The following is a 25,519-nucleotide window of genomic DNA, read 5'->3' on the forward strand; positions in this document are numbered from 1 at the left end:
CAGAATAGCCAGATGTTTGAAACCTGGGCCCTTGACACCATGTAGTCGTCCTGCCAGCTCTGGACAATCCACCGCTGGACTCCACTCACGTGGGAGAGAAATAAACTTCTATTCACTTCTACTGGGGGTTTTCTGTCCTTGCAGCTGAACCTAATACAAACCAACCCACCATGTGATTTAACCCACAGTAAGGAGTTAACATGGATTAATACAGATTAAAAAGAGAGGAAATAAAGGTGACAAGAAAGCCCTGCCCCGACAAGCAAGTAGCACCCATTATCCAACTCGTGCAGCCCCTGCCACTGGAAGAGCCATGCCACGTGCCAAGCTCGGCCTAGGGCTGGGAGTGTCCCACTGTGGTCCTGGCAGCTTGCCCACAACCTGGAGGCTGCCGTGGGGTCATAGAGGGTGACACCAGTGTGCACTGCTAGTGAGGAACAGAGCCACACGAGAGCCCGCCAAGCCAGGATCACAAACCCATTCAAAATGCAGCAGGGCCCCACTTGAGCAGACGCCTGCCCGGGAGGTGACCGTGACAAGAATGTGGCACACAGCTCCACGTCACCAGGCCCACAGCAGGTAGGGCATGGCTCATGTGTGGGGTGGGAGCACGGCGCGCAGCCAGGAGGCGAGGCTGAGCCAAAAGCCTGGAGGTCTTACTCAGTTTCCTCTACAGCGTGGAGTAAGACGTCAGTTCTGTTTAGTAACAGAAGTCATCTTTCATGAGGAAGGCAGATGGCTTTTCCCAAATTGAGAAGCCAGTGCCTGGGAGGAATTTAGATCCGGAGCTCCAGGAAGCAAAAAGTGACTTTTGTACTTCTCAGGACCTGCATCCATTCTTAGGGTGCAGAGAAACAGACCGATCCTCCAGTTTTGCGCCTTCGTGTGGGGTGGAGGGGGTGTGGGAAGTGCTGTGTGGAGAAGCTGCAGAAGGAAGCCGCAGGGGGATCTTGCTTACACCAGAAAAGGCCTGTAAGCCACGGTCAGCCTGCAAGTCCCCACACCTCCCCTCCCTGAGTTCTACAGAGGACCCCAGCCTGCCCCTCAGGATGGCCGACCCACGACTCCCTTGGGACTCCTACCAAATTTGCAGGAGCCTGTCTGGTTGGCGATCAGGCCCATGGGGATGTTCCAGCCTGCGGTCCTGTCCACGGCAGTGTGGCAGGACTTCTTGCCTCTCAGAGAATTCCATGTGAGCTCAGCATTTGCCTTCTTGACAACTGCCACGGCAAGATACCCTTGGACAAGAGAAGAGCAAGTCTTAGCCTCCCAGGGCCCGGTCCATGGACTCTACTGCAGCTGTGTGCAACCCGAGCCAACGAAGGTCAAGAAGCATCACCAGGCAGATTCCCCCGGATGACTGGCCACTGTCCGATAGACCAACAAGTTTAAGCTGCTGCTCTATGTTAAGATGAGATTGATCTGGGTTATGAAATGAAATAGTAAGCTGATCCTTGAAGTCCTTGACCAGCCATACACTGCCCCTGAGTTATAAACCGGCAGTTCATTCTATTGTAGACGTGGGCTATTAAAGCCACGAACACTGACCAAGAAGCATGACCCCAAGAGTGCGTAGATCGCCAGCTGCAACATGCAATATACCAACTGCATCAGGCCAGAGCGTGATGGCTGCCGGAATAAGTGCTGTGTGGATGCAGGGGGTGTGTCCCTAAGGACCTCCCTGTGCTGAGAGAGGGCCAATGGGGTGCAGTCCTCCTCCTGAGAGCACGCACCGGGCAGACTCCGCTGCCGGCAAGTGCAGAGCTCTGCCGAAGTTGAGGAAGCACCAGCTCTGGCAGGCAGGTGGGCTGGTGCACAGGGCAAGGGATTTAGCACAAGGGACCTGGTTCCAGGCCAGGATCTGCCACAGTATTATCAACGGCTGTGAGTGACATCCGGGACACTGTTTCCGCGTCCATATGAGATGGGGGTGTGACACCCCACCTTCACCGTGGTCAGGACAAAATGAGGAACTTATATTTCTCTGCCATGTATGAAGGTCCCTAAAAACATAATTATAGTTACTCATCTGTGAATGATTTGCACCTGCAAAAGAACTTACAGCTTCTATGGCTGCATCTCTGTGAGGTTTTTTTAAGTTCCCACCACCTCCTCCTCCAGATACAAAAACTTACCCTTGACTCTGAAAGTGATCGATTCCAACTCACCTTCCGTTGGTCTGTGCACACAATCTAAGCTGTTGCTTTTGGAGGATTCTGAAAGAATAAAGACAAGCAAAAGGTCATTAAACACATGTTTTATTGTGATCATATATTTTTCAGAGGTACACACATATCAAAGAACATATACTGGCATGGTTTTGTGTATATGTGTTTTTAATATAAATAAATGGCATTGTATTATAGACTTCACTAAGTTTCCTCCTTTTTTTATTTTCAACCCAATACTGTGTTTTTAAGCTCTTTTTTTTTTTTTTTTTTTTTGGCCGTGCCATGTGGCTTGCAGGATCTTAGTTCCCCGACCAGGGATCGAACCTGGGCCCTGACAGTAAAAACACCGAGTCCTAACCCCACTGGACCGCCAGGGAATGCCCTAATTGAAGTATAGATGATTTACAGTGTTGTGCCAGTCTCTGCTGTACAGCAAAGTGACTCAGTTATACACATACACATTTTTTTAAATATTCTTTTCCATTATCATTTGTCCCAGGAGACTGGATCTAGTTCCCTGTGCTATACAGTAGGGCCTTGTTGTTTATCCATCCTATATATAATAGTTTACATCTACCAACCCCAAACTCCCAGTCCCTCCCTCTCCCTCTCCCTCTCCCTCTCCCCCTTGGCAACCACATGTTTGATCTCTATGTCTGTGAGTCTGTTTTGTAGGTAGGTTTATTTGTGCCATATTTTAGATTCCACATATAAGTGATATCATATGGTATTTGTCCCAATACTGTGTTTTTAAGTTCAAACCGCCTTACTGTCTGTAACTTATTGAGCTGAGTTAGGGCTCCTAAGTTCACTGCTTCCAATATTGTCACTGACATCTTCATACACGTCTGGGGATGTACCCAGGGGTGGAACTGCTGAAACTAACGTCTGGACAGTTCAATCACCACATAAACCAATCAACTATCTTTTTTGTTTAAGCCACTTGGCAATGGGATAGTGTCATTTGCAACCAAAGTACTCCTACCTAATCCTCGCCCGTTGGAGGTGAGGGGTACCTTGTCTCACCTGCCTGACCTCCTCTAGTTCCCTCTGGAGAGGCTAAGGATAAAGTAGCATTTCTTATGTCCCTTCAGCATGGGGAGATCCATGCTTTCAGACTCAGTAACTGGCTTCTTCTTAGGAAAAAGTCGCATCACTCCTGTTTCATGGGATGGATAATGTGAATCTGTAGGTGTTGTTTTATTGGAAAAGTATATTTAATTGGTTTATAACATTATTTAAGTTTCACGCATACAGCATTATATTTTGACTTCTATATACCTACCAAAAGTTTAGTTTCCATCCATCACCTATAGCTGACGCCCTTTACCCCTTTCCCTCTCCCCCCACTCCCCCTTTCCCTCTGGTATCCACTACTCTATTCCCTGAATCCGTGTGTTTGTTTTTGTTTGATTTGGTTTGGTTTGTTCCCTTGTTTTTTTTTAATATTCCACATAGGAGTGAAATCAGAAGGTATTTGTCTTTGCAGAATCAAGTCCAAAGAGACTGTCCCAGCAGTTCCATGCAGCAGAAATGCATACATGTGCTCACCAAACGACACAGACACAGATGATCATACCAACGCTATCCACAGCAGCCAACTGGAAATTACCCAAATGCTCATCCACAGTAGAATAAATAACTGCAGTGGAGTCACAAAGTAGAACACTACAAAACGAGGTATAACGCTGAGCAAAAGACATTTTTAAAAGCACATGCTGTGCAACTCCTTTTACATAGAGTTCAAAAACGGGCAGAACTGATCTGTGCCATTTGAAGTCAGGAGTCATTACCCTTGCTGGAGTAAGGGGGCTGGTGACAGGAGGACACAAGGAGACTTGTGGAACCTGCTGTGTCCTGCTCTGGGCCCTAGCGCTTGGGGATGTACCACTTTGTGAAATGCCCTTGAGTTGTACACTTGTGTGCACTTTTCTGCATATATATTATACTTTACTAAAATCTTTTTAAAAATTAAAAAGAGGAAACCAATCTGGGCTTTGTCAGTTCTCACTACAATAGGCTGTGTGGGTAACATGGCCCCTTTCATCTATTCTTTCCCCTGATTCTCCTGTTTGAACGTATCTGTCCATTTTAATGTCTCCACTTGGACCCACAGAGTGGGGTTACTCCTCTCTATACCCCACCCCCGAAGCCCTGAGGGAATAAACCAGAGAGGACTCTTCTCCACTTACTTTGGTTCTCTGCCAGGACAGGCACCAAACCACACTTGCCCGCAGTGTAGATATATCCTCCATCTAAGCTCAGGGCATCAGCTTCTCCTTTCTGCCAAGACAAAGCATATCTCCAGCACCACAGTGAGGCTGTTTCCTGTCCCGCCTGCCTTTACAGCTCTAAGAGAATGGCTGTCAGGTGCCCCAGTAAAGCAGCAAGGGTTGAACTGAGGACCCCAAGGAAACACCATGTGCACTATTAATTCTCTACCAGACCTACATGCCTTTCATGCTGTCGCTTCCATTGGAAAGACCGGGTACAGGTAGCCCGGTCCTCTGAACAAAATCCCTTTCTGCACTTGGAGTACTGTTGGGATGCCCTCCTGGACCAGCCTCCCTCACTGAGGAGACAGATGGGAAGAGCTGGTCTTGTCTAGTCTCTGCTCATTAGCACTACACTCAAAGTGCTACACAGAAGCTATTCAACAAGTGGGCAGAAACAATTAAATTCACTCACCATCAGAATGAACGAGCCCACGCTCCAGAACTGGAACATGGATTCATCAAGATTGTAAAACTCCCTCTTTGACTAAGTAATAATTTTTTTACAACATTATTAAAGCTAATAGGAGATGTGGATAAAGATTTCTATTCAAGGCTGCACAGCACAGGGTTATTGTTAACAACAAAATAAGGAGACAAAGAAGAATAGGGTCATGACTAAACTGTGCCACACCATATAAAAGATATCCTGAAATCACTTTTTAAAGTGTTTTCAAAGAATATGTCACGTGAGAAAATGGCCATGATACACTGTTAAGTGAAAAGGACTCAAACTACGTAACTGGAACGACCCAGTACTGTTCCGAGCCTAAACTGAGATGAACCGAGAAATCCTGGAGTGGGAAGTTAGCAAAACTCTAACTGTGGTATCTCTGCATGAGGTCCCAGTGTTTTGTTTGTTTTTACATCACATCTTTCTATATTTTCCAAATTATCTGCATTCATCGCAACTCGTTCTTAAAATCAGATTGGAAAGCCCACAGTAAACAGATTGCAGACGGAAAGCTGTGTCTGTTCCCACACTGCGCAGGAGCGAGCAGACCCCGCCCCCGGGGCCGTAGCGCTTCTAAGGTCCGCCTGACTTCAGACCAGATGCCCGTGACCTCGGTCTCGGGCGCTGCCCCGCCCGCACCGCCCGCAGGCCCGCCGCCGGCCACCTACCAGCACCAGGGCGATGCAGTCCTCGGTGGTGGTGGCCGTGGCGCAGGACACGTTCTGGTTGCTCTGGAGGCTCCACTGCCGGCACTTGCGCTCCTCCTCTTGTCCCACCGCGCACCACACGACCCGCGCGCGCCGCGCCTCCACCTCCGCTGCAGCTGCCCGAGGACATGGCGGTCGGCAGGTGCCCTGAGCCCAGCGAGGGACACCCAGGCCCGCCGACCTCCCTGGAGCGCCGGCTCCACTCAGAGCCCCCTTCCTGCCCCGACGCTCACTGGGCGGGAGCTACTTCCTCCAGAGAAGTGGAATCAGACACCTGCGCCTCTTCCCTTGCATGTGCTCCTCTCCCCCCTCCACTCTCAGCTCCCCAAACCCTTCTTCAGGCATAGCCCTCCTTGTGTCTCATTTCTCTTCCTTTGGAGGCTTCCCCGGCTTCTAATCCACCCTTCAAGCTTTAGTGTAATGAAAGAGATACCGAGATATTGCCTAATATCTCTGTCCTACTGGATAAAAGCTCCAGGACACAGAAACAGTGGCAGCCCCAAGAGATGGCCTAGGGGACCTTAAGCCCTGTCCTGACTTCCCCTAAGGCAGGCAGTCACCACCACTGACAACAGCGCAGCTTCCCAGTTCACCCAGACTCCATCTGAAGCCTCCAGTGGAGAAGGAGCCATGGCTGAGCTGGCCCAATGCGGTATCCCAGCCAAGTTCAGGGCCCAGGCACTGGGCCGTGTCCCACCAGGCCTCTGGATTTATCCCAGGAGGGGCCCTGGCTCTCTTGGTTCATGTTCATACTTCTCACTTCCTGGGAGGCAAACTGACTGTTTCGCCAGGGCTGGGGAGCCTGACGCACACAGGGACCTGTGGCAGTATTATCAGGAGGCGACACATTCCTTTGGAGACACTTTTCACCTGACTTGGTGCACAGAGGATGCTCACACTCACATCAAACCTACCATGGTGAAGACCTCCAGTGGCTTGGAGATGGCCAAGTGACCACTACAGAGCAGGGCCAAGCTGCCCATGGGGTGGGGGTGAGGTGCTCCCCGAAGGCCTCACCCATGGCTCACCACCCACACCAGCCTGCCCTTGGGGCCTGCCTGGCCCTCACTCACTTTCCCTCAGGCCCTGCAATGCGGTGAGGTAGCGGAAGCCCAGGTACAGCCCAGAATCTATCTTTGAGGGGATCCTCAAAAACCCAAGGGCAGAGTCTTTGAACAGCAGGTCCTTCTGCCCAGGAGGAGAGCCAAAGAGCTGGAACCCCTGTAGAGCGCTTTTTCCAAACTTCTCCTAATTAAGGGAAAAGAGAATTATGATGTCAGTGGTAAATAGGAAACAAAAACACGATGTTGAAAAAGAACATCTGGAACTTAGGGATGACTCTGAGAGGAGGAACCTTGGTTGACTTCCTCCCATAGAGGGACTCCAGCCATCCCTGTGACATAGCTCAGTTATGGCTTCATCTTTAAAAAGCTGCTGGGTTCCAAGCATCTTAGAGTCCTGAGAATATTGCATTGTCCTCCCCCTGCTTCTACTCCAGCCCATGAGACACCACCAGTCCGTAATGCTAGAAGGGGCTTCGTTGTTCCTGCTGTGTGGAGTATGGCCTAGAGACAGGCAAGCCACTGCATCTGTGCAGTGAGGCTACAGAGGACTTCTACAGTGGCAGGTAGTTAGGGAAAGAAGGAAGGAAACCCCACCACCACCAAATCCAAGCAGGTTAGGGGTACTCTGGGTGGGGATACCTGTGCCTTGAGGAGAAGGTTCCAGATCAAGTCCTCCTTGCCATCCACACTTCGGGCCACAACAGCATGAGAAGGGATCTGGGCTAGGTGGCACTCCTTGAATGCATCCACTGGCTTCCGAGTATTGTTTGGGCAGAGCAGCTCATACTGGTCCCTGTCAGCCTTCGCTGGCAGGTTCTCTAGGGAAAGAGGGAGGTGGAGGGGAGCCCAGATGAGGCAACCCCAGACAGTAGCCGTGAGCTGTAGTCCCCCTTCCCCCATAGAATTTGAGCTGGAGGAGACATCTTACACAGTTGACAAAACTGGGCGTCAGAAAGGCAGTGGATTGCTCCAGAATGTCCAGAAAGGTAAAGACAGTGCCCAGAAAGCCTTAGGGGCAAAGCCCACGTTCCTCTGATTGCATCATACAGGCCCTGGGGTTGCTGCAACTCCTGCCTGGCAAGTCAAGGAGGCTGAACCAGACCCATCTGTTTCCCCGGCAACTCCACCTAGAAAAGGGTCACATGACGGAGACAAGCCCAGGGGGCCAGCCAGGGGCTGCTGCCTTACCCACATCTCCAGCAAGAATAAAAACAAGAAAAATTTTAAAGCAAGAAATACAGTTGAGCCACTTCTCAACACTTGGGTGTATCAAAAGAAAAGATTATTTTTATGAGTGAGTTCATCCCAATTTGGAACTGTTCATCTATATCACATGTAAACTGCTTCAGAATACATAAAGTGACGGAAACTGACCCAAGTTGTTTTATGAGCTTAGTATAATCTTGATCTCAAAATCAGAGAAAGAAGTACAGGAGGGAATAATTACAGACCTATTTTACTTATGAACATAAACACAAAAATCTAAAATAATTGGCAAACTCAATATAACAGAGTATTTTAAAACTAATAGATCAGGATTAAGGTTTATCAGTTTATTCCATTCACAAAAGAATGGCTGAATGTCAAAGAAGCTAAAGTAATTCATGACAAGAATGGGTTAAAGGAAAACCATGAGATCATCTTAATCCTAGTAGGTGCAGCAAAAGCATTTATATGTTCAACATCTATATGTGCTTTTTTTTTTTTTTTTTTTAGTTTTGGAAAACAAGTAACATAGAGAACTTGGCAAAGGTATTAAACTTGATAAATGCCACATATCAAAATATCTACAGCAAAATCATTCTAAAAGAAGAAAATTTAAACAGTCACTTCAAAATCAGGAACAAGGCAAAGCTGTCATGTTGCCAACACAGTATCAGACGACCTGGATTTCACAATTTACTAAAGAAATAAGAGATGTAAGCACTGGGAAAAAGACAAACTCTAATTTTTTAAAGATGAGGTACTCACCTACATAGAAAAGCCAATGAAACCAAGAAAAAACTAATAAAACTAACAAGAGAGTCCAGCAAGGCAACACTACAAAAATCAAGTGTTACTCTCATTAGCAATAATAAAACAGAAACTAATACAGAATATGATACTATAATAGCAACTAAAACCATTGAATAGCTGGTAATTAGCCTCATTAAACAACGCAGGAAGGAGTTCCCTGGGGGCCTAGGGGTTAGGACTCGGTGCTTTCACTGCCGTGGCCTGGGTTCAATCCCTGGTTGGAGAACTGAGATCCTGCAAGCCATGCTGCGCAGCCAAAATAAAACAAAAACAAACAATGCAGGAGACCAAGAGAAAAATGTTAAGTTCTGTAAGTTCTATTAAGGGACATAAAAAGAGGTGTGATCAAAAGGGAGAGATTGGGCTTCCCTGGTGGCGCAGTGGTTGGGAATCCGCCTGCCAATGCAGGGGACACGGGTTCGATCCCTGGTCCGGGAAGAGCCCACATGCCGCAGAGCAACTAAGCCCATATGCCATAACTACTGAGCCTGTGCTCTAGAGCCCGTGAACCACAACTACTGAAGCCAGCGAGCCACAACTACTGAAGCCCACGCGCCTAGAGCCCGTGCTCCGCAACAAGCGAAGCCACCACAAGGAGGAACCTGTGCGCAGCACAAAGACCCAATGCAGCCAACAATAAACAAATAAGTTTATTTAAAAAAAAAAAAAGAAGGGAGAGATTTATCATGGTCAGGGATTGGACAGTTTGACATAAATATGTCAATTTTTCATGAATCAATTTAAATTCAATACAATTCTACTTAAAGTATGATGTTTTTAGAAATTCAACAAAATAATTCTAAAATTTTAGTTAGAAAATAAATAGCAAAGTGTTGGGGGAAGGCACTTGCGTGCACGCTCTCTCTCCCCAGACCCCCACAAGCTATTAAGAACCATTACAAGCCAGAGTAATAAAAGCAGAAAAATACAAATAGACCAATGAAACAAAATAGCTCAGAAACTGATCCATGATTATAAACAAGCTTGATGTATAGGAGGCTCCACATATCAGTAGGAAAAGGGTGGACTTTTTTATAGTCGTTACTGTAAGGAAAATGATCTCACTCTAAAGGGGGGAAATGCTGAAGCTAAATCCATACCTGATTTCCTAGGTAGAGTACGTATGAACAAACAAGTGTGTGTTAGGGAGGGGAGTCTATAAATCTTATTGTAGAAAATATTTATGATCTGGAGGGAAGAGGGCATCTTTAAAAGTCCCCAAAACACAAACCAGCAGGGCAAAAGTGACCAATTTGACCTTATCAATATCAAGGGCTTCTGTTCAACAAAGGTGCTACTGACAGATTTTTTGACTGAGAAAAGACGTTCCTAAAGTCTAGAACCAACAATGGCTGGATATCTAGAGAGAAGGAATGCCTAGCCTTGAATCAAAATCATGAAGAAACAGACATGAAAATCAAGAGGAAAATAGTCAGAGATCATAAAAGAAGAAAGGGAAGCCCAAACTACTAGCAAATATATTGAGATGATCAAACTCACTAGACGTCAGAGAAATGCAAAATAAACCAACAATGACACATCTATTGCTTTACAACCATAGATAATAAAATGTGATGTGTGTGGACTTCCCTGGTGGCGCAGCGGGTAAGAACCCGCTTACCAGTGCAGGGGACACGGGTTTGATCCCTGGTCCGGGAAGATCCCATATGCTACGGAGCAACTAAGCCCGTGCGCTTAGATACAACAACTACTGAGCCTGCGCTCTAGAGCCCGTGAGCCACGACTACTCAGCCCGCACACTGCAACTACTGAAGCCCACGTGCAAAGAGCCCGTGCTCCACAAGAGAAGCCACCACAATGAGAAGCCCGGGCACCTCAACGAAGAGTAGCTCCCGCTTGCTGCAACTAGAGAACGCCCACACGCAGCAACGAAGACCCAATGCAGCCAAAAAAAAAAAAAAAAAAAAAAAAAAGTGATGTGTGCTTCCCATGGAGCATTTCTCATCTATTAGAACCACTGAACCAGACAAGTACAACAACACGGATAAATCTCCAAAACAAAATGCTGAGCGGAAAACCTTGATCACATCATGATCGATAATGATCAGTAAAGCTTCTGTGAGCTTAGAATCCAGAAACACAAACCAGCACTACATATTTTGCAAGACCACCTATATATCTCGGAGGACACGTGTCAAATACGTTGGCATGGGCGTCTTTGAGGGGGAAGAGAAAGACAGCGGGCATGGGAGATTTCAAGAAAACTGATCATTTAGAAATAACATAAAATAAGAACACATTCCACTGAATTATTCCACATTCCATTGAATTATTCCATGAAATAACATAAAATAAGAGCTATGCTCTGTAGGGAACCTTGATGATCGTGGGGCCAGGAAGTGAGGAGTCAAATTAGCTCACTACTTGGAATTACAATAAATTGAAATGAAATAAAATAAGGAAAGAAAAGGAAAGGAGGCAGTACCCGTGGCTCTTCCTCTCTTACCAAACACTGTACTGTCTTTCACGAAAGCCACATCTCCAGCCCCGTCCTGCAGACACCTGTGGGATGAGAAAGCACCAGAAGGGTCAGCACAGAGCGGCCCTCCCCGACTTCTTCCTCGTGCCTCCCTGTGGAACAGGGTCCTGCGGCTTGTCTTCTGTGGGCTCCTGATCTGTGGAGGGCAGGGCCCTCAGGCTTTGGGGCATCCCCACTGGGAAGGCTTCAGGGGTCACCTCCAGGTGAATTCTGAGGAAGAAGGGCTCAGGTGCTGGCCGGAGACCCCTGCTTTCTGCTTTAAGGGCTGAGAGGGCCAAACTTTGTCCTTCTACGTAAAAGAGTTTCGAAGCCTCTACACCAGAGGGTAAAAGTAGTGTCCTTAGCCATGTAGCTTTTTTCTCCCAGGACTAAGTGGCAGATGTGCCCTGGCCAGTGGAGAAGCAAGGAGGCCTCCCTGCGCAAAATGCTTGAGTCCGAGAGGCAGATGGGGGAACAGGGGCAGCATCAGTTGGGTGGGGGGTTTGCAGAGAGGCGCTGGGGCCAGTCAGTCAGGAGGAGCCCACCGCCTCCTGGCTCCGGGACAGGCCAGGCTGCCCTGCCTGGCCAGGAGCCTGGGACTGGTCTTCTCATGACAAGACTCCTTCAGTCCCTCTGTGGTTATGGAGGGGACAGAGTCAGCAGGAGGAACCCAGGACAACAGAGGGACAAAGCCCGATTCAGGGTTCTCTGGGGGGACAGAAGGGGCCACTGGCCAGATGGCTGCTCATGGGGCTGGTGCAGAGGTAAAAGGGCACATGTCGGGCCTGGGGGGCTAGAGGGAAAAGTGCACTGGGAAGGTGCACTGGGCACCCTCTTCGGACTCAGTTTCTCTGTCTGCACAGCAGTAGGACTGGACCTCCTCGATGGTCCCCACTAGCTGACTGAGCTCTATTTGGGACCAGAGACACAAGCGCTTCCTAGCCGGAGGACATGTGGGCCGCTGGGGAGAAGAGGACAGTCTCACTCACTTGAAGGCACCAGAATAGCCAAAATATGGTTCCTGGGAGGAGCAGGCACATTTATTTCTCCCTGTCCCTGTGCACAGCTGACAGAGGTTGGGGTACTCTTTGCCATCCACGCAGGGAACACAGCTGGCAGAGAAGAATTTGGCCACAGCTGTTGAACAGAGAGAAATGAACCAGAGTGTGAGCCCACCGGGCCACAGCCAGTGGCACCCCCCAGTGTGCACTCCCTCCACCCCTGCCTGTCAGCGTTTGCAAAGCTAGCAGCTCAGAGAGATGTACTTTGGCTGAGAACAGACTCAGCTGCCACCTCGCAGGGCTGCTGATGCGGGTAGACCCTGCCCCTGCAGGCTTCACATCAGTTAACTTCACCCCTGCCTCGGAGTCATCCCACATGTCCACCTGGGCCATCCCGAAGTGGCTTGTGTATGTGCCACTGGAGTAGAGACCCCAGCCAGAGATCACCCCCAACACCCCTCCCCCAGCCATCTTACCTTTCTGGAGGGGCTCAGGTGGCCCTGTCCAGTTCAAGAACGGGCGAAGTGTCCCCATAGGTATGTTCCACCCGGCGGACCTGCCAAAGCCCGTGTGGCAGGACTTCCGGCCTTGTAGCTGGTTCAGTTGAAAGTTGCTGCCCTTCTTCACTACAGCCACGGCATAATACTGGGTTTGGGGCTCTGCAAAAGAGCAGAAAGAATCGAGAGCTCTTAGCCTGGACCGGAGGGAGAGAAACAGCCCACGCTGACCGAGCCCCCAGTGGGAAGGGGAGTGTGTGCTGCCGTTTCACCTGGTCACCGCAGCCCAGAGCCTGCTCTGTTTCCCCGGTGGGTCAGTGACCGGCCCGAAGAGCCCAGGGACTCCATTCCCTGTAAGTGTGATGCTGCCCGAGACATCACCTCTGTGGCTCATCCACTCTGACTCCACGGAGCCCAGGGCCCAGGCCACCCCACCTTCTGGGTCCCCAGGGGCAACTCACGCTCTCCCGTCCCATAGACCTCTGCCGCTACCGGCCGCAGTTTGTAGGGGTCCAGGCCTGCCTCAAACACCAAACCACCATCCAGGGTCACAGCATCTGCCTTTTTTGCCTGAAAGCAGAGACCAGACCGGATTAGGAGAAAACCCACGCTGAGCCACGCAAGTGAACTTCAGAAGGTCAGAAGCCTCCATGGCTGGAAGGACCTTCCAAAGGGTCAGCTTTCAGTCATGTCCTCGCAGGTGCCATGAGAGGTGGCACAAGCCCAAGGCCCCTCTTTTTGGGTAATGAGCCCCAGGGGAACTGCTTTGACTCCTGAGGCTGGCGGGTGGCTGCTTTTTCACGTGGCTTAGATCTCTCCGTGGATCGCAACCTTCGCGGTCATTTATATTAAAAGTTGTTCTAGGTGCTTTCTCCCCTGTTTTTGCTCTATATTTCTTTTAAGTTCTTGTTTATTGAATAGAATTTTTAACTCTTAATATATCTTAAACTTATCATAATAATAGACCACGTTCATTCCCTTTGGCATATTACCCCTCATATGCTTACCTATTTCTCATATTTGCAACCTGGTATAGATAATGTTTTGCGGACTGTTTTATTCATCTAAAACTGACTACATTTTCTTACTTCTCTAGTGCCTTTATTGATTTTATTGACTTCATGATATTTCATTATAAATGTGGCTGTTCCGTAATTTATTAAGCTAAATTTTAAAAATTCCCTCCAATGTTCGCCACTTGGGTTCCTTCTAACTCTTTGCTGTTAAAACTGTACTTTTATGGACAGCTTTGTCCTCATAGCTTGTTTTTCCTTCTGATGACCTGTTGCCTTCGGATAGGCATCTGAGGGTGGGATTGCCCAGACAATAGGCATTTTATCTTCAAGGCCTTGACTGTCATTGCCATTCTGCTTTCCAGCTGACTCGTTTCTAACCTGGAATGCCACTCGCTATGAGGATCAATTTCACTATAGACTCACCAGTGGGCCAGGGTTTCATTTTATTAAGGGTTATTATTTAGGAAATGCGAGTGCTAACAAATTGCTTAGATTTGTATTTCTCTTGATTATGAAGGGGAACATTTTCGTAAGTATTTTTATTCATTATGAACTCCATCTCCTCGTGTCGTTTTTCTTATATGATCCTACGTTTCTTACCAATTGACTTAGAGTTCTTTATAGAGTGTAAATGGCAGTCACTTGTCAGAGCTGCCGCATATTCACTCTGGTGCTTTCAAATTTTTGGCTTATTCACAATTTCTGTGGCAATCCCAGTTTCCCTACACGTGGTTCTCCACTTCAGAATGTTAATTTCTGCTTTCAAAATAGCATCATGTCCTATGAGAGAGGACAGCTCCCAGCTTACAGGTTTCCATGAAGAAGGACAGAGGGAGCAGGGAGAACACATATTCTATTGCGCTCGGATCCTGTCCCTTTCAGTCTGGTCCCACCCAACCTATGGCATGGACTTACTGCAATGGCCTGGATACATTCAAAGCGGGAGGTCCTCCTCACACAGGTGACAGAGGGAGTACCCAGGCTTTTCATCCTCCATCGCCATTGGTAGCATTTTAACCACTCTGGTAGTGATATGGCGCACCATCGAACATTTTTCGTAGGGACAGCCAGACACAGTCCTGGGAGAAAGAAGCCAAGGAGTGAGGGCTCCACCACTGCCCATGGAAGAGACGGCCTCACCCTCTCATGGAGTTGTCCTCCCCTTCCCTCTCCATTCTGTGGCTAAGTCAGGCCACTCTCCTCAAATGGAGGTGTCTTGCTAGTCTAATGACAACACCATGCTGGCCAGAGGGCTGTACTTCTCAACAAATTAGAGGAGACGATCTGGATCGTTGCCCTCCTATGACTGACATACTTCCTATTCCCTGAAAAAAAACAATGATGCTGCCTTCTATCGGTTTATGGAGTTCTTCCACCTGCTTTCTCCCCTGGAACCTGGGAGGCAAGCAGGGAAGGGATGATTACTCCTGTGTTTCTGGTGTGGAATCTGACTCTCGAGGACACCGAGTGATGGCTGCTCAGCAGTGGCAACGTCCCACCTGGAATCTGGGTCTCTCTAGATTGTTGGTGGCTACGAGCGTCTCCCAGAGGATGCCAAAGGAACAAAGGAAAATGCACCACACGCCTTGTCAGTAGCTGCAGTAGGTGGTGTCAGTTTGGGTGGGTTTGCCTGAGTTATCACCGTTCACCACTGTACCAGAGAGAGGACTCTTATGGGGGGATGGAAATGTTCTAAAACTGATTTACCGTGATGGTTGCACCACTTGGTATAAAGTTCCTAAAAATCGTTAAATTGTACACTTTAAATAGGTGAATTTTATGATATGTAAAATATACCTCAGTAAAGCCGTTACCAAAAACAAAAAACTCTTGGTTGCAAAAGCCGCCTCCCCTTTAGGATGTGCTTTGGGGTGGACCATTCAGCCCTCTGCCACCTCCTATTCATGAGCCTTCCCCTGCGCAGTCAGACCCACCAGGGTATTGAGACACCCGCCAAGGGTGTGGCTGCCACACCCTTCCTCCACCAGCCGTCATCCCAGGGACATCTCTGGGGGTGTAATCTATCCTTGGAAACCTTCCTGGAACTGTCCCGAAGTGAGAACTGGCCTTATCCGATTCAGCCGTTTGTGACCCAATAGCATGTCCTGGACGCTCTCTGTATACACAGCACTGAGTGATATGCAGAGGAACGTGCAAGCAGACAGCACCAGCTCTCACCTCCCATCTGGAGAGGCAAAAGCCCCCAAAGAGGACGCTAAGTATGATGAATGCTCTAGAAGAGAACAAATACCAAGCCAGGAGTGATGTCCCCATGACCTCAGCCAATAATGGGGGGGGGGTGGGGGCATTCCAAGAGGTGGGAACAATGGGCCACGTGCACAACGACAGTTGCAAGCACATTCTACGCAGGTCTTTACTCAGCCCTTCATGTGTTCTGTCTCCTTCCAACCTCCCAGCCCCTCCTTATTGTGAATTTTGCTGATATCCGCATTTTCCAGGTGATGAAACTGTGGCTTCAACTAGTTATGTGGCTTGCCCAAGGTTTCACAACTAATAAGTTAGGATCTAGGATTTGAACCTAGGCAGTCAGACACCAAACCCCCTGCCTATTTAGGCTAACTGGGTTAGAGACGGGCTGCCATGGAGATGGAGCTGGTAAAGTGTTTGGGGTCAGATCATGGAGAGCCTCCAATGCTGGCCCAAGAAGTTCTTATTGGGAAGCAGTGGAGCAGTGACTCATTGGGAGGGCAGGGACAAGTGGACTGAAACCTGGGAACCAGGCAGAAAGGCATCGAGAATGGAGAACAGGGCCCAAATAAGGAGTTGGTGTCCAAAGTTAGCTTAGTAATAGATGGGACCTGAAGGGAGAGAGCAAAACGAAGACCACGTCTCAAGCTGGGGGGAGGGCGTGAGCAGGGGCAGGAATGGGAACATGGGGAAGAGCTCGTTTGCTCCCCTGGGAGGGGATGAACGAAGAAACTAAAGCGTCACTGAGAGGTTTTCTGAGATCCACAGTCCCCAGCCCCCCCAAACACCAGGGCCGGGTGCAGAACACAGCATTCTGCTCATCCCCTCCACAGCTCCCACCAGCCAGCTCTGAAGCTATGTGCCCCTCTCAAGACAAAACGCTCCCTGAAGCAGGTCTGGGCCTGGCCCCTCCTGTATCCCTAGCCTTGCTCCTGATCTGTCTCAGTCACTCAGATGCTGCCCACCTGAGCCTCGAAGGAATCTTCCTGAAAGTACAAATCCTCAGATTCCTTCTGTGCAGACATGTAGTGCCCCTGTCTCAAAGGCAGGGGCTGGGATGGAGTTACTCTTCCCACCCCACCCAGCCTTTGCCAGCCAGGACACACATGAGAAGCAGGGCAGGAATCCCCTAGGGCAGCTGCCACTCCTTCCACTGGGTAGGACAAGGGATTCCGTGACACTTTGGGACATTGGCCACCATCCCATGGACTGCAGGATTTAAACTGCAGACCTCTGTGGGGGCCAAGACAACCAAAGATTCAAGTGAAAATGGAACCCAGTGGTGCAACTCTGAGCCAGAATCCAGACCACCGCCCGTAACCACCTCTAGGAAAGCAAGGCTTCCTACCCCTCGGGCCTCTCCCAGGTGGCCCTGACCCTGTGCTGTGGGCCCAAGCAGGCCACGTGTCAGGGAGCAGAAGGGAAGTTGGTCCTGAGCAGTTGGTCCTGGCTAGGCCAATCCTGCCTTAGAGAAGAGAGAAATAACCAATACCCATGGGAAGGAATTTGGAGAAGGGGACCAGAAAAGACAGGGACAGGTTTGGGGGCATAAGCTCATTGCTATCCGTTAGCCACCCCTTTTCATCCAGGAAGCTCCCAGCCCAGAGTAGATGCCCTAGGACAGGAGGAGGCTGCACTGGGCTGCCGCTGGGGGAAGGGGGTGACACCTGGGCTTTCACTCTGAGCCCCAGGCACACACACTGCCTAGGTGCTGATGCCCTCGAGCCCTTACCGCTGCTGCCCTGGACCCTCCCCCTCCACTGCAGGAAGCCCTGCCCTCACATTTACATCACTAATGTCCATCATAGGTGAGTGTCCTGGGAACATCCCAGAAATTATTTCAGATACTTGGGTACAGAACTAACAATTGTTTAGTCCCTTCTGTTTAGTCCCCTTCTAGTCCTGGCACATTAAAAACCAGAAACCAATCACTTCTCTCACACCCTCTGGCAGAAGGGTCCCATCAGCAGGGTCTGTGCCACCACCCCTGACCTTCTGCAGTGGGAGGCTTGTGTACACCTTTGCCTACCACAGAGCAGGTGGACCCTGCCCCCTCCTCACAGCTGTGTGGGAAGAGAATTGGACCATTTTTAAATGAAACTAAGGTTCAGAAAGACTCTCTCTTGCCCAAGTTACATAGTCCTTGCAGGAGCTGGGATCCCATCTCCAGTCTCCTGTGTATCTTGGGCAAGTCGCTCACCCTCTCTGAGTCTCATTGTCCCCCTCCATGTATACGCATGTAACAGTACTATGGGTAGGACAAAATGGGACAGGGACCCGGAAGACCCTTCGGGGAGCTCTGCCAGCTCTAGGGAAAAGACCCAACCTGCTTCGCGGAGCCCTGCTCGAGCCCCTCCCCAGGAGAGTGGGCGGGAGCCGGCCCACTCCCGGGCTCCTCCCCCGCTGCAGGCGCCGGTGCCCACCTGGCGGTGCGCGGGACCAGGATGCCCGCACTGAGTGGCCAGGGGACCCGGACGCCCGCCCGGAGGGGCGTGCCCCCAGGTACCCGCACTCACCAAGGGCCCCAAGGGACAGCAGGGCGGGGAAGAAGAGCTTCATGTCTGGGCTCTTGAGGCGACTCCGGGAACGAAGGCTCTGCCACCTGCGCTCGCTCTGCACCCGTTTATCCAGCGCTTGGTGACCTCACGAGGTTAGCCACGCCCTGCGGCCCAATAAGCGCCCCCGCCCCGCCTCCCCCTCCCCCTCCCCCTCCCCAGGTCTACTAGTTGCTTGAAGGGAAGCAGCAGCGGGGAGAGGACAGAGGAAGCCGGAATGGTGCCTGGGCTGGGCTTGGCACACCCGAGAGGATACCCAGCCCACACCCACCTCTCAAGTCTGCCCTGGTGCTGCCTGGATTGGGGATGTTTTTCCTCTCCCACTAGTCTGCAGCCCCTGGGGAGTGGCAGCCCCTAAGTTCTGCCCTCCCTCTGGTCTCAGTGCTTCCTAGAGAGTGGGACACAGAGAAGCGGTCCTAAGGTGAACCTTTGTGGATCATCTTGACTGTACAGATGGTATCTAAAGTGCTGGGGAGCCCGTTAGGACAGAAGGATGCCCCTCCATCTGCATGCAGCAGCCAGCCCAGCGTTCGAAAGGGGACTCGCTGCCTGGCCCGAGGTCCGCAGCAGGCGGGCACAGCTAGCGGAGGTGACAGAGGCTGCCCACTGCCTGACCCAGGCTGCCCATGGGGCCCTCCTGAGACCACAACACGACTCCCAGAAAACAGAGCCAGAGGCCTCAGTGACCAACAGCTGTCTCCCGGTTCCCTCATTTACCAATGTAAAGGATAGCCTACCACTTGTTTTGTTTTTGTTTTGTTTTGTGGCAGTATGAGATGGGAGATGGGAATCTCATTTTGATAAATGTCCTATTTTGTCCTCAGTACACAAGCCGACCCTATTTCAGGAAGCTGCTTTTAAATTCTAAAACTAGAAGTCTGCTTCTACATCTCTTAAATACACTCCCTTGATGCACAATGGCTCACATACAGGGGTCTCCAGTGCAGCCCTGCTTATCGTTCACTGATTGCAAGCAAACTAAATGTCCATCACGGTGTGTGGGGGGGGGGGATCACACAGAGCAGGGGTCCCTGACCCCCGGGCCACGGACAAGTACTGGTCTGCATGGCAGGAGGTGATCGGCAGCGAGCGAGCAAAGCTTCACCTGCCGCTCCCCATCGCTCACATTACCGCCTGAACAACACTCCTTTACCAGCCCCTCCCCGCCCCGTTCCATGAAAAAATTGTCTTCCACGAAACTGGTCCCTGGTGCCGAAAAGGTTGGGAACCTCTGACATAGAGCATGGTTCTGTGCCTACAGGGGGACACACTGAAGGCCCCAGAAAGAGCAGGCCACCCTGCATGTATTGATGTGAACTTAGTTCCAGGAGATGCTAAGTGAAGAAGTCAGGTACTAACGATGAGGGAAATCGCAGGTCATCTAAACATTCCCTCTACTGTTTAGTCTGGACAATATGTTATTCTGAAATCTGCTTGTCCTGAAAAGCTGGTCTTGATTCTTTGCTTAGACTACTTGGTACAAAAAGCATTTCTTGGAGCAGAGGGGCAAGACCTAGGGAGACAGCACTGTTGAGAGTGGGCATGTAGCGAGCAGCACTTGGCCATGGAGAAGCAGAGCCCGCCCAAGTCTTTGAGGCCCTCAGGGAGGCTGTGGGGCCCTTCTGTCTGGGTGTGGATGCTGCCAAGGCACGACAGTGGTGTCTGACCAGGGATCCTGCTTGATGGGCACAAGAGTGGGGTCCAAGGTTCAGCACCAGAATCACCAGCCAGGCTTTGGGGTGACAGATCCAGGGTCTCTCATTGTTTGGAAATACAGTGTCGCAACATTAAAAGTTGCTTTCATCAATAATTGCAATAAGCTGTTTCAAAAATAATGAAGTAATACAAAACTGGCTAGTTCTCAGGAGCACTGAAACATCTTTTTATGTAAATTAGCAATTTGGCTTTGCCTTTCCATGATTATAAAAGAACTAAGAAATGTCACAACCCATGTCTGTATCTCCAAGTGCAAATTAGAAAAGGGATGTGTTGGGAGGTCAGAGGCCTCTAGATCCTCTTATATCTGCTGGCAGGAACACAGAGAACCTGGGGCCAAAACAGAGAGGCTGAGCTTAAGGGCCGCCCTGGAGGCAGGACTGGGGCAGGCAACAGGGCAGACTGTTTGCATGCTGTGTCTTCGGGAAGGCCCAGCCTCAGGCCAGGGTTGTGCTCAGCTGAACACCCGCAGAGCAGCCCCCAGGCCATCTGCAGGGGAAGCTGATGAAGGGGGTGGGCCTGCCCAGAAGACAAAGTTCAACTGATCTGTTATCAACGTTCATTCATTCACTCTTTCATGCCAGAACTGGTGGGTGCCATGAGGGACACAGAGAAGAGGGGTCCGTCCTTGCCCTCAGGAGCTCATGGCACAATGGGGGACAGGGGTAGGCACAGGCCACCTGGAAAGAGGCAAGGCAGCATAAACAGAGTAAGGGTGGAAGCCAAAGGAGGCCTGACTGACTGGTTCCAATCATGAGGGTCCCAGAAGATTTTGAAAAAGAGCATTTGACCTGGGTACCTGAAGGAAAGGTAGGGTTTCTACAAAGAGAATTCCAGGTAGAGGAAAGAGCCAAGTCAAGTCTCTGGAGCATGGATCCGGTGACCTGGAGGAACAACAAAAAGCCGCTCTGCGCTTTCTGGCCTGGAACGCTTATTGAAGAAGGATTAACAAAGTCACCTCCTCCATCCTCAGCTCCACACAGGTGTCTCTGTGCCCCTGGACAGCTCTTCCTGCAGGTCCAGCAAGCACTACAGTCAGTGCATCTAAAATGGAACTCCTCTGCTCCCTCCAGCCCTGCATCTCCTCTCATATTTCCTACCATTTTCCACCAAACCCACCAGACAAAGAGCCTCGGAGTCATCCTCAAATCCTCGGCCAGGTAGCCCTACATGTGTGCCGGGCACTTAATGATTAATATTGGTTGAATGGATGGGTGAATGAGTGAGGAGGAAGGACAGAGCAGGGCAAAAGATCCTGCCTGCAGTGTGTCAAATCTGAAAGACAGAGCCTGGTCTGGCTATGCCGGTCGCCCCAGAGCCTGTGTGCCTGGAGTCATCAATTTACCCGTTAATTCAACATCCATCTATGGGGCACCTCTGATGTGCCAGGAGCTGGGCCAGATCTTGAAAAGCCTGCAGGGAGGTAGGACGCAGGTTTCTAGATGCTGAGACGGTAGCATGGCATGAATATAAGGAATACAAAGAAGGTGGATGTGGTACAAACCCGAGTGTAATGGCAGGAGCTGGTGTTTCACAGGCAGGTGAGGGAGGCTCTTCCCCAAGGACCCCACCCTCTCTCCACTCCCGAGATTCACACAGCGACCCTTTGCTTGTGCAAGCTAAGCCCTCCCGACAAATGGGCAGCAAACCCCACACCCTGCCCTCTCTGGAGTCCTCCAGCTTCAACCCCCAAGAGAAGTGTTGGAAGGAAATGCGGGATCTGGGCAGAATCGGCTCCAGATGGAGTAAAGGAAAAAAGGAGTTCCCAATGGGCTTCCCTGGTGGCGCAGTGGTTGAGAGTCCGCCTACCGATGCAGGGGACACAGATTCGTGCCCCGGGCCGGGAAGATCCCACATGCCGCGGAGCGGCTGGGCCCGTGAGCCAAGGCCGCTGAGCCTGCGCGTCCGGAGCCTGTGCTCCGCAACGGGAGAGGCCACAGCAGTGAGAGGCCCGTGTACCGCAAAAAGAAAAAAAAAAAAATTTCCCAAGACATCCACTCCCATGGGGGCTTCCAGGCTGGCTGACAGGAGACGAAGGCCTTGTTTCCTGCCCCTGCCAGTGGTGTGAGGTTACTGGCTTGGTAGAGAGCCACTTGTTAAATATTTAGGGATGTCGTGGTGGTTTGTTAAACCATTGGTAGCTTGGAATCAGTCATGGTGGGAATATTTACACCATGGAAATGAGCGAATTCTATAAATCATGTCATTCTTCCCTGTAAGAATGGGGGCCCAGGGATGGCCTCCGCTCTTGCTCTCAGCAGCAGTATTGGACCCTCCTGTGGATCAGGCACTGTCCAGCCCCTTCACATATCAGCCATGGCTTCACAGAAGCACCGTGATGGCCTCATTAGACCTCATTCCAGACGAGGGGATTCAGGCAAAGTAGCTCGTCCACCATCATGCAGCTAGAAATCTGTCACTGACCCCTGACTCCTGTCCCATGACCTCTTATTGGTTTGGTCAATCCTGTGCTGACCACCCTGGAGAGAGATCAGGAAGTAAGCAAGAATGAGCAAGAGATGGATGGAGAGCTCCCTGCCTTCCAGCCAGTGTGATGACCGTGATTTCTGGAGCAAGGCCTTCGCTGGAGCTGGGCCCTTGCATAGAGCCGAAGGTCCCCAAGAGTCTTCAGACACGCCTGTGGGGTTTGGGGTGCCGTCACGAGGGAGCTCAGCTGAAGCACAGTGGCAGGAAAACCACGCTTTTGTGAACTAATAGGTCTTATTGCCAATTGTTGCCCAATTTACAAAGAACCCACAGAGACAAAGCATTTCCATCTCCATGCACAGACTTCTTCCCCTTCCTCCTCCTCACTACCCCTCCTCAGAGTCAGGATCCTTGCCCCGCGGGGACCCTCTCCTCCCAGGGCCGGGCCCTCCCGGGGCCAGCACCCGCAGACCTGCTGAGGGACACTCTCCCCAGTAGTCGAAGGGGCAGTGGAAACACCCCAGGTTGGCCCAATTGCAAGATTTCAGTCTTGCTGGTCAGGGTGGCACCCCATGTCCCTGGCAGAAATCGGATTCCATGAGCACCTAACCATCACACCACTGAGATGAGAATGGGCAGTACGCCAGGCCTAGGGAGAGTTTTCCAGGAAGGTGTCAGCGAAGGGCAGCCTGGACGATGGTGGAGGCTGGCCCAGGGCCAGCCATGCAAATTTCTTCCCAGAAGGAATGAGGCCCTTTGCCCAGGGAAATGCCCAGGCGGGAAGCACCTGAGCCCTGGGGGCCCTTTCGCTGCCCCTCTCCTGGGGCCACATTCTGGGAGGGAGGGTCCTGCCCAGTGGCCTTCAGGATCTCAGCTCAGCTGGCCGGAGGCCTCCATGTCTGCTGCCTGCACCCCACGAGGGAAGGTCGGATGGGCTTTCGCTGAGAAGGAGCTTGAGATGGGTACTTAGCGGAACAAGGAACCACCGTTTTCCTCCATTTCCCTGGGTGAGGCCGTTGCTCCGTCTCTCCAGCTCCTCTGGGCCAGGAATGCTCAGTCCCCAGACCACTGCTCCAGGTGGGCTTCCCTTCCTCAGCCCCCCATTCACTTCTTCCCTGGACAGTCTGGCAGGCTGGAGGGCCCAGGGGAGATGTGGTTAGAAGCTCAGGAGGTGGGTTTGGACAACTGGGTTTCAACCTGCTCCGCCCTAAACAGCCACCTGGACGTGGGCCAGACTCTCAACCTTTCTAAGCCTGTTTCCCCAGGTGCAAAAAAGGGACACAAATAATACCCACCTTGTGAAGTGGGCAGAGTTCAAACCTGATGTTTGAGATGCATACGCAGGCTCAGTACAGGCAAGCTATTGTCCATATTTGCAGACACTCATGAGTCCTCACCGTGTGGGGCTCAGCTGGTCACAAGGGTACAAGGGGAGCAGAAATGGCCTCTGGAGGCACCTGGTCCAGCGGGAAGGGCTGTGTGTGCTGAGAGCTGCCTTCCAGTGTGCAGATTTACAGACAGAGGTGTCGCAGGGAGCTTTGACAGCGAAGGGAACAGCGCACCTGGGGTGGAGACAATGGCAGAGGTAGTTTCCCCACATGCCCCTCCTTATCACAGAACACATGGTTGCCCCAGGTGCCCCCATGTTCTAAAGTGTTCAGTCTTACCCTGTCCTGCTCTCCGGCCCCTTCTCCGTATCTCTGTCTCTAATCCCGGCCTCCTCCCCTCTCCTTCTCACTTTCTGTCTCTCTCTCCTTGGTTTCTTTCTCCCTCTCTAGCTCTGTCTCTCCCTCCCTCCTTCTTAAACATGTGTCTGCAGTTGTCCTGGGTGCCCCTCCTCTGGGAGCCTGCACTGAGCCTGACTCAGCCTCCTTCTACCACAGTCATTGCAATTACTGGCCCATCTCCGGCACCCAGAGCCCCCAGCGCTGAGCTCCAGGGGGAAGGGTCTGTGGCTGACCCATCTCGGGCCCAGGAAGAGCCTCACTGAGGGCTTGTTGACTGAGTGAGTGTGGAGAAAGCTGGGGCGAGAAGCCAAGCAACCCCCCGCACCAAATCCTTTGGTTACAATTCTAATTGATGGCACCCTTCTCATCCCCCCGGAGGTGGGAAGAAGCCCCAGCACAGTGTGGTGGGGGGTGGCTGCACCCATCCTTCCTCCTCCCTACCCTGTGCCCTGCAGAGGCCTCCCAGCAGGGGGGACATTCTGATCCTGCCTCGGACCTCGGGAGGGAGCAGGAACATCAGAGCTGAGAGAACCCAAGGCCTTATCTGATGGAACAGAGGAGGAGGGGCCCTGCACAAAAGCGCAGGAGAGTCGAGAAGTGCCCCACCCTGTGCTGTGCAGCACCTGCCTGCCTGGTGTCCCGAGGAGGGTCGGTAAGAGCATGGCAGCAGGGAGCGGATGTGAAAGGCTGAAGCAGAGATTCCTCCATCAACCCCGGCACCCAGCACTCTCCTACAGGGAAGCTAGGACCTACTTCTAGCAAAAGGCCTCTTTCCTCCCCACATCAGCTTCCAAAGACAAAATGAGAGGGCAGCAGGAGAGCACCACAGAAACGCCAGTGATGAGCTGGGAGAACCGTGGAGGCAGGGTTCCAGACACCCCCAAACCCTCCTGTGCCTCCCTTTCAAGGCCAGAAGTGCTTTCAACTTAGTGGGTTAGTTTGCAGTCAAAGGCTTGTTGGAATCTCCAGAGGGGTCCCTGGCAGCCTAGGGCCTCTCACTAGCACCTGCCAGGGGGGTCTTCCGTGGGGACACGCCCTTTCCATTCCCTTCCCTTCCTTCCCTCCCAGCTCTAGACTCTAGCCTCCTCGGTCCTCCTTCTGTTCCTATGCATCTTCTCTTCAGCTGCAACCAGAAGTGAAAATAGCACAGACCCAGGGCCCTTCAGGAGGTGCTTGCCCGTGAGCTGTGGCATTTATCCTACAAGTGT

The 25,519-nt window shown here is 51.2% G+C and overlaps 1 protein-coding gene across 1 annotated transcript in view; it reads right to left on the minus strand.

Moving 5' to 3' along the window:
- Positions 1–18,487, minus strand: part of LTF (lactotransferrin) — a 28,543-nt gene extending 10,056 nt beyond the window's left edge. The window contains exons 1-12 of the mRNA XM_060021416.1: positions 18,403–18,487; positions 14,594–14,757; positions 13,124–13,232; positions 12,642–12,824; positions 12,154–12,301; positions 11,153–11,208; positions 7,309–7,487; positions 6,679–6,853; positions 5,567–5,721; positions 4,364–4,454; positions 2,169–2,216; positions 1,083–1,238 (exon numbers count right to left, since the gene is read on the minus strand). Coding sequence (XP_059877399.1) covers positions 1,083–1,238; positions 2,169–2,216; positions 4,364–4,454; positions 5,567–5,721; positions 6,679–6,853; positions 7,309–7,487; positions 11,153–11,208; positions 12,154–12,301; positions 12,642–12,824; positions 13,124–13,232; positions 14,594–14,757; positions 18,403–18,445 — 1,507 coding nt within the window. The 5' untranslated portion in view covers positions 18,446–18,487. The remainder of the gene's footprint in view (positions 1–1,082; positions 1,239–2,168; positions 2,217–4,363; positions 4,455–5,566; positions 5,722–6,678; positions 6,854–7,308; positions 7,488–11,152; positions 11,209–12,153; positions 12,302–12,641; positions 12,825–13,123; positions 13,233–14,593; positions 14,758–18,402) is intronic.
- Positions 18,488–25,519: the final 7,032 nt, after the last annotated feature.

Source organism: Delphinus delphis, chromosome 10 (assembly GCF_949987515.2).
Source record: "Delphinus delphis chromosome 10, mDelDel1.2, whole genome shotgun sequence".
In the NCBI taxonomy this organism is placed as follows: Eukaryota; Metazoa; Chordata; class Mammalia; order Artiodactyla; family Delphinidae; genus Delphinus; species Delphinus delphis.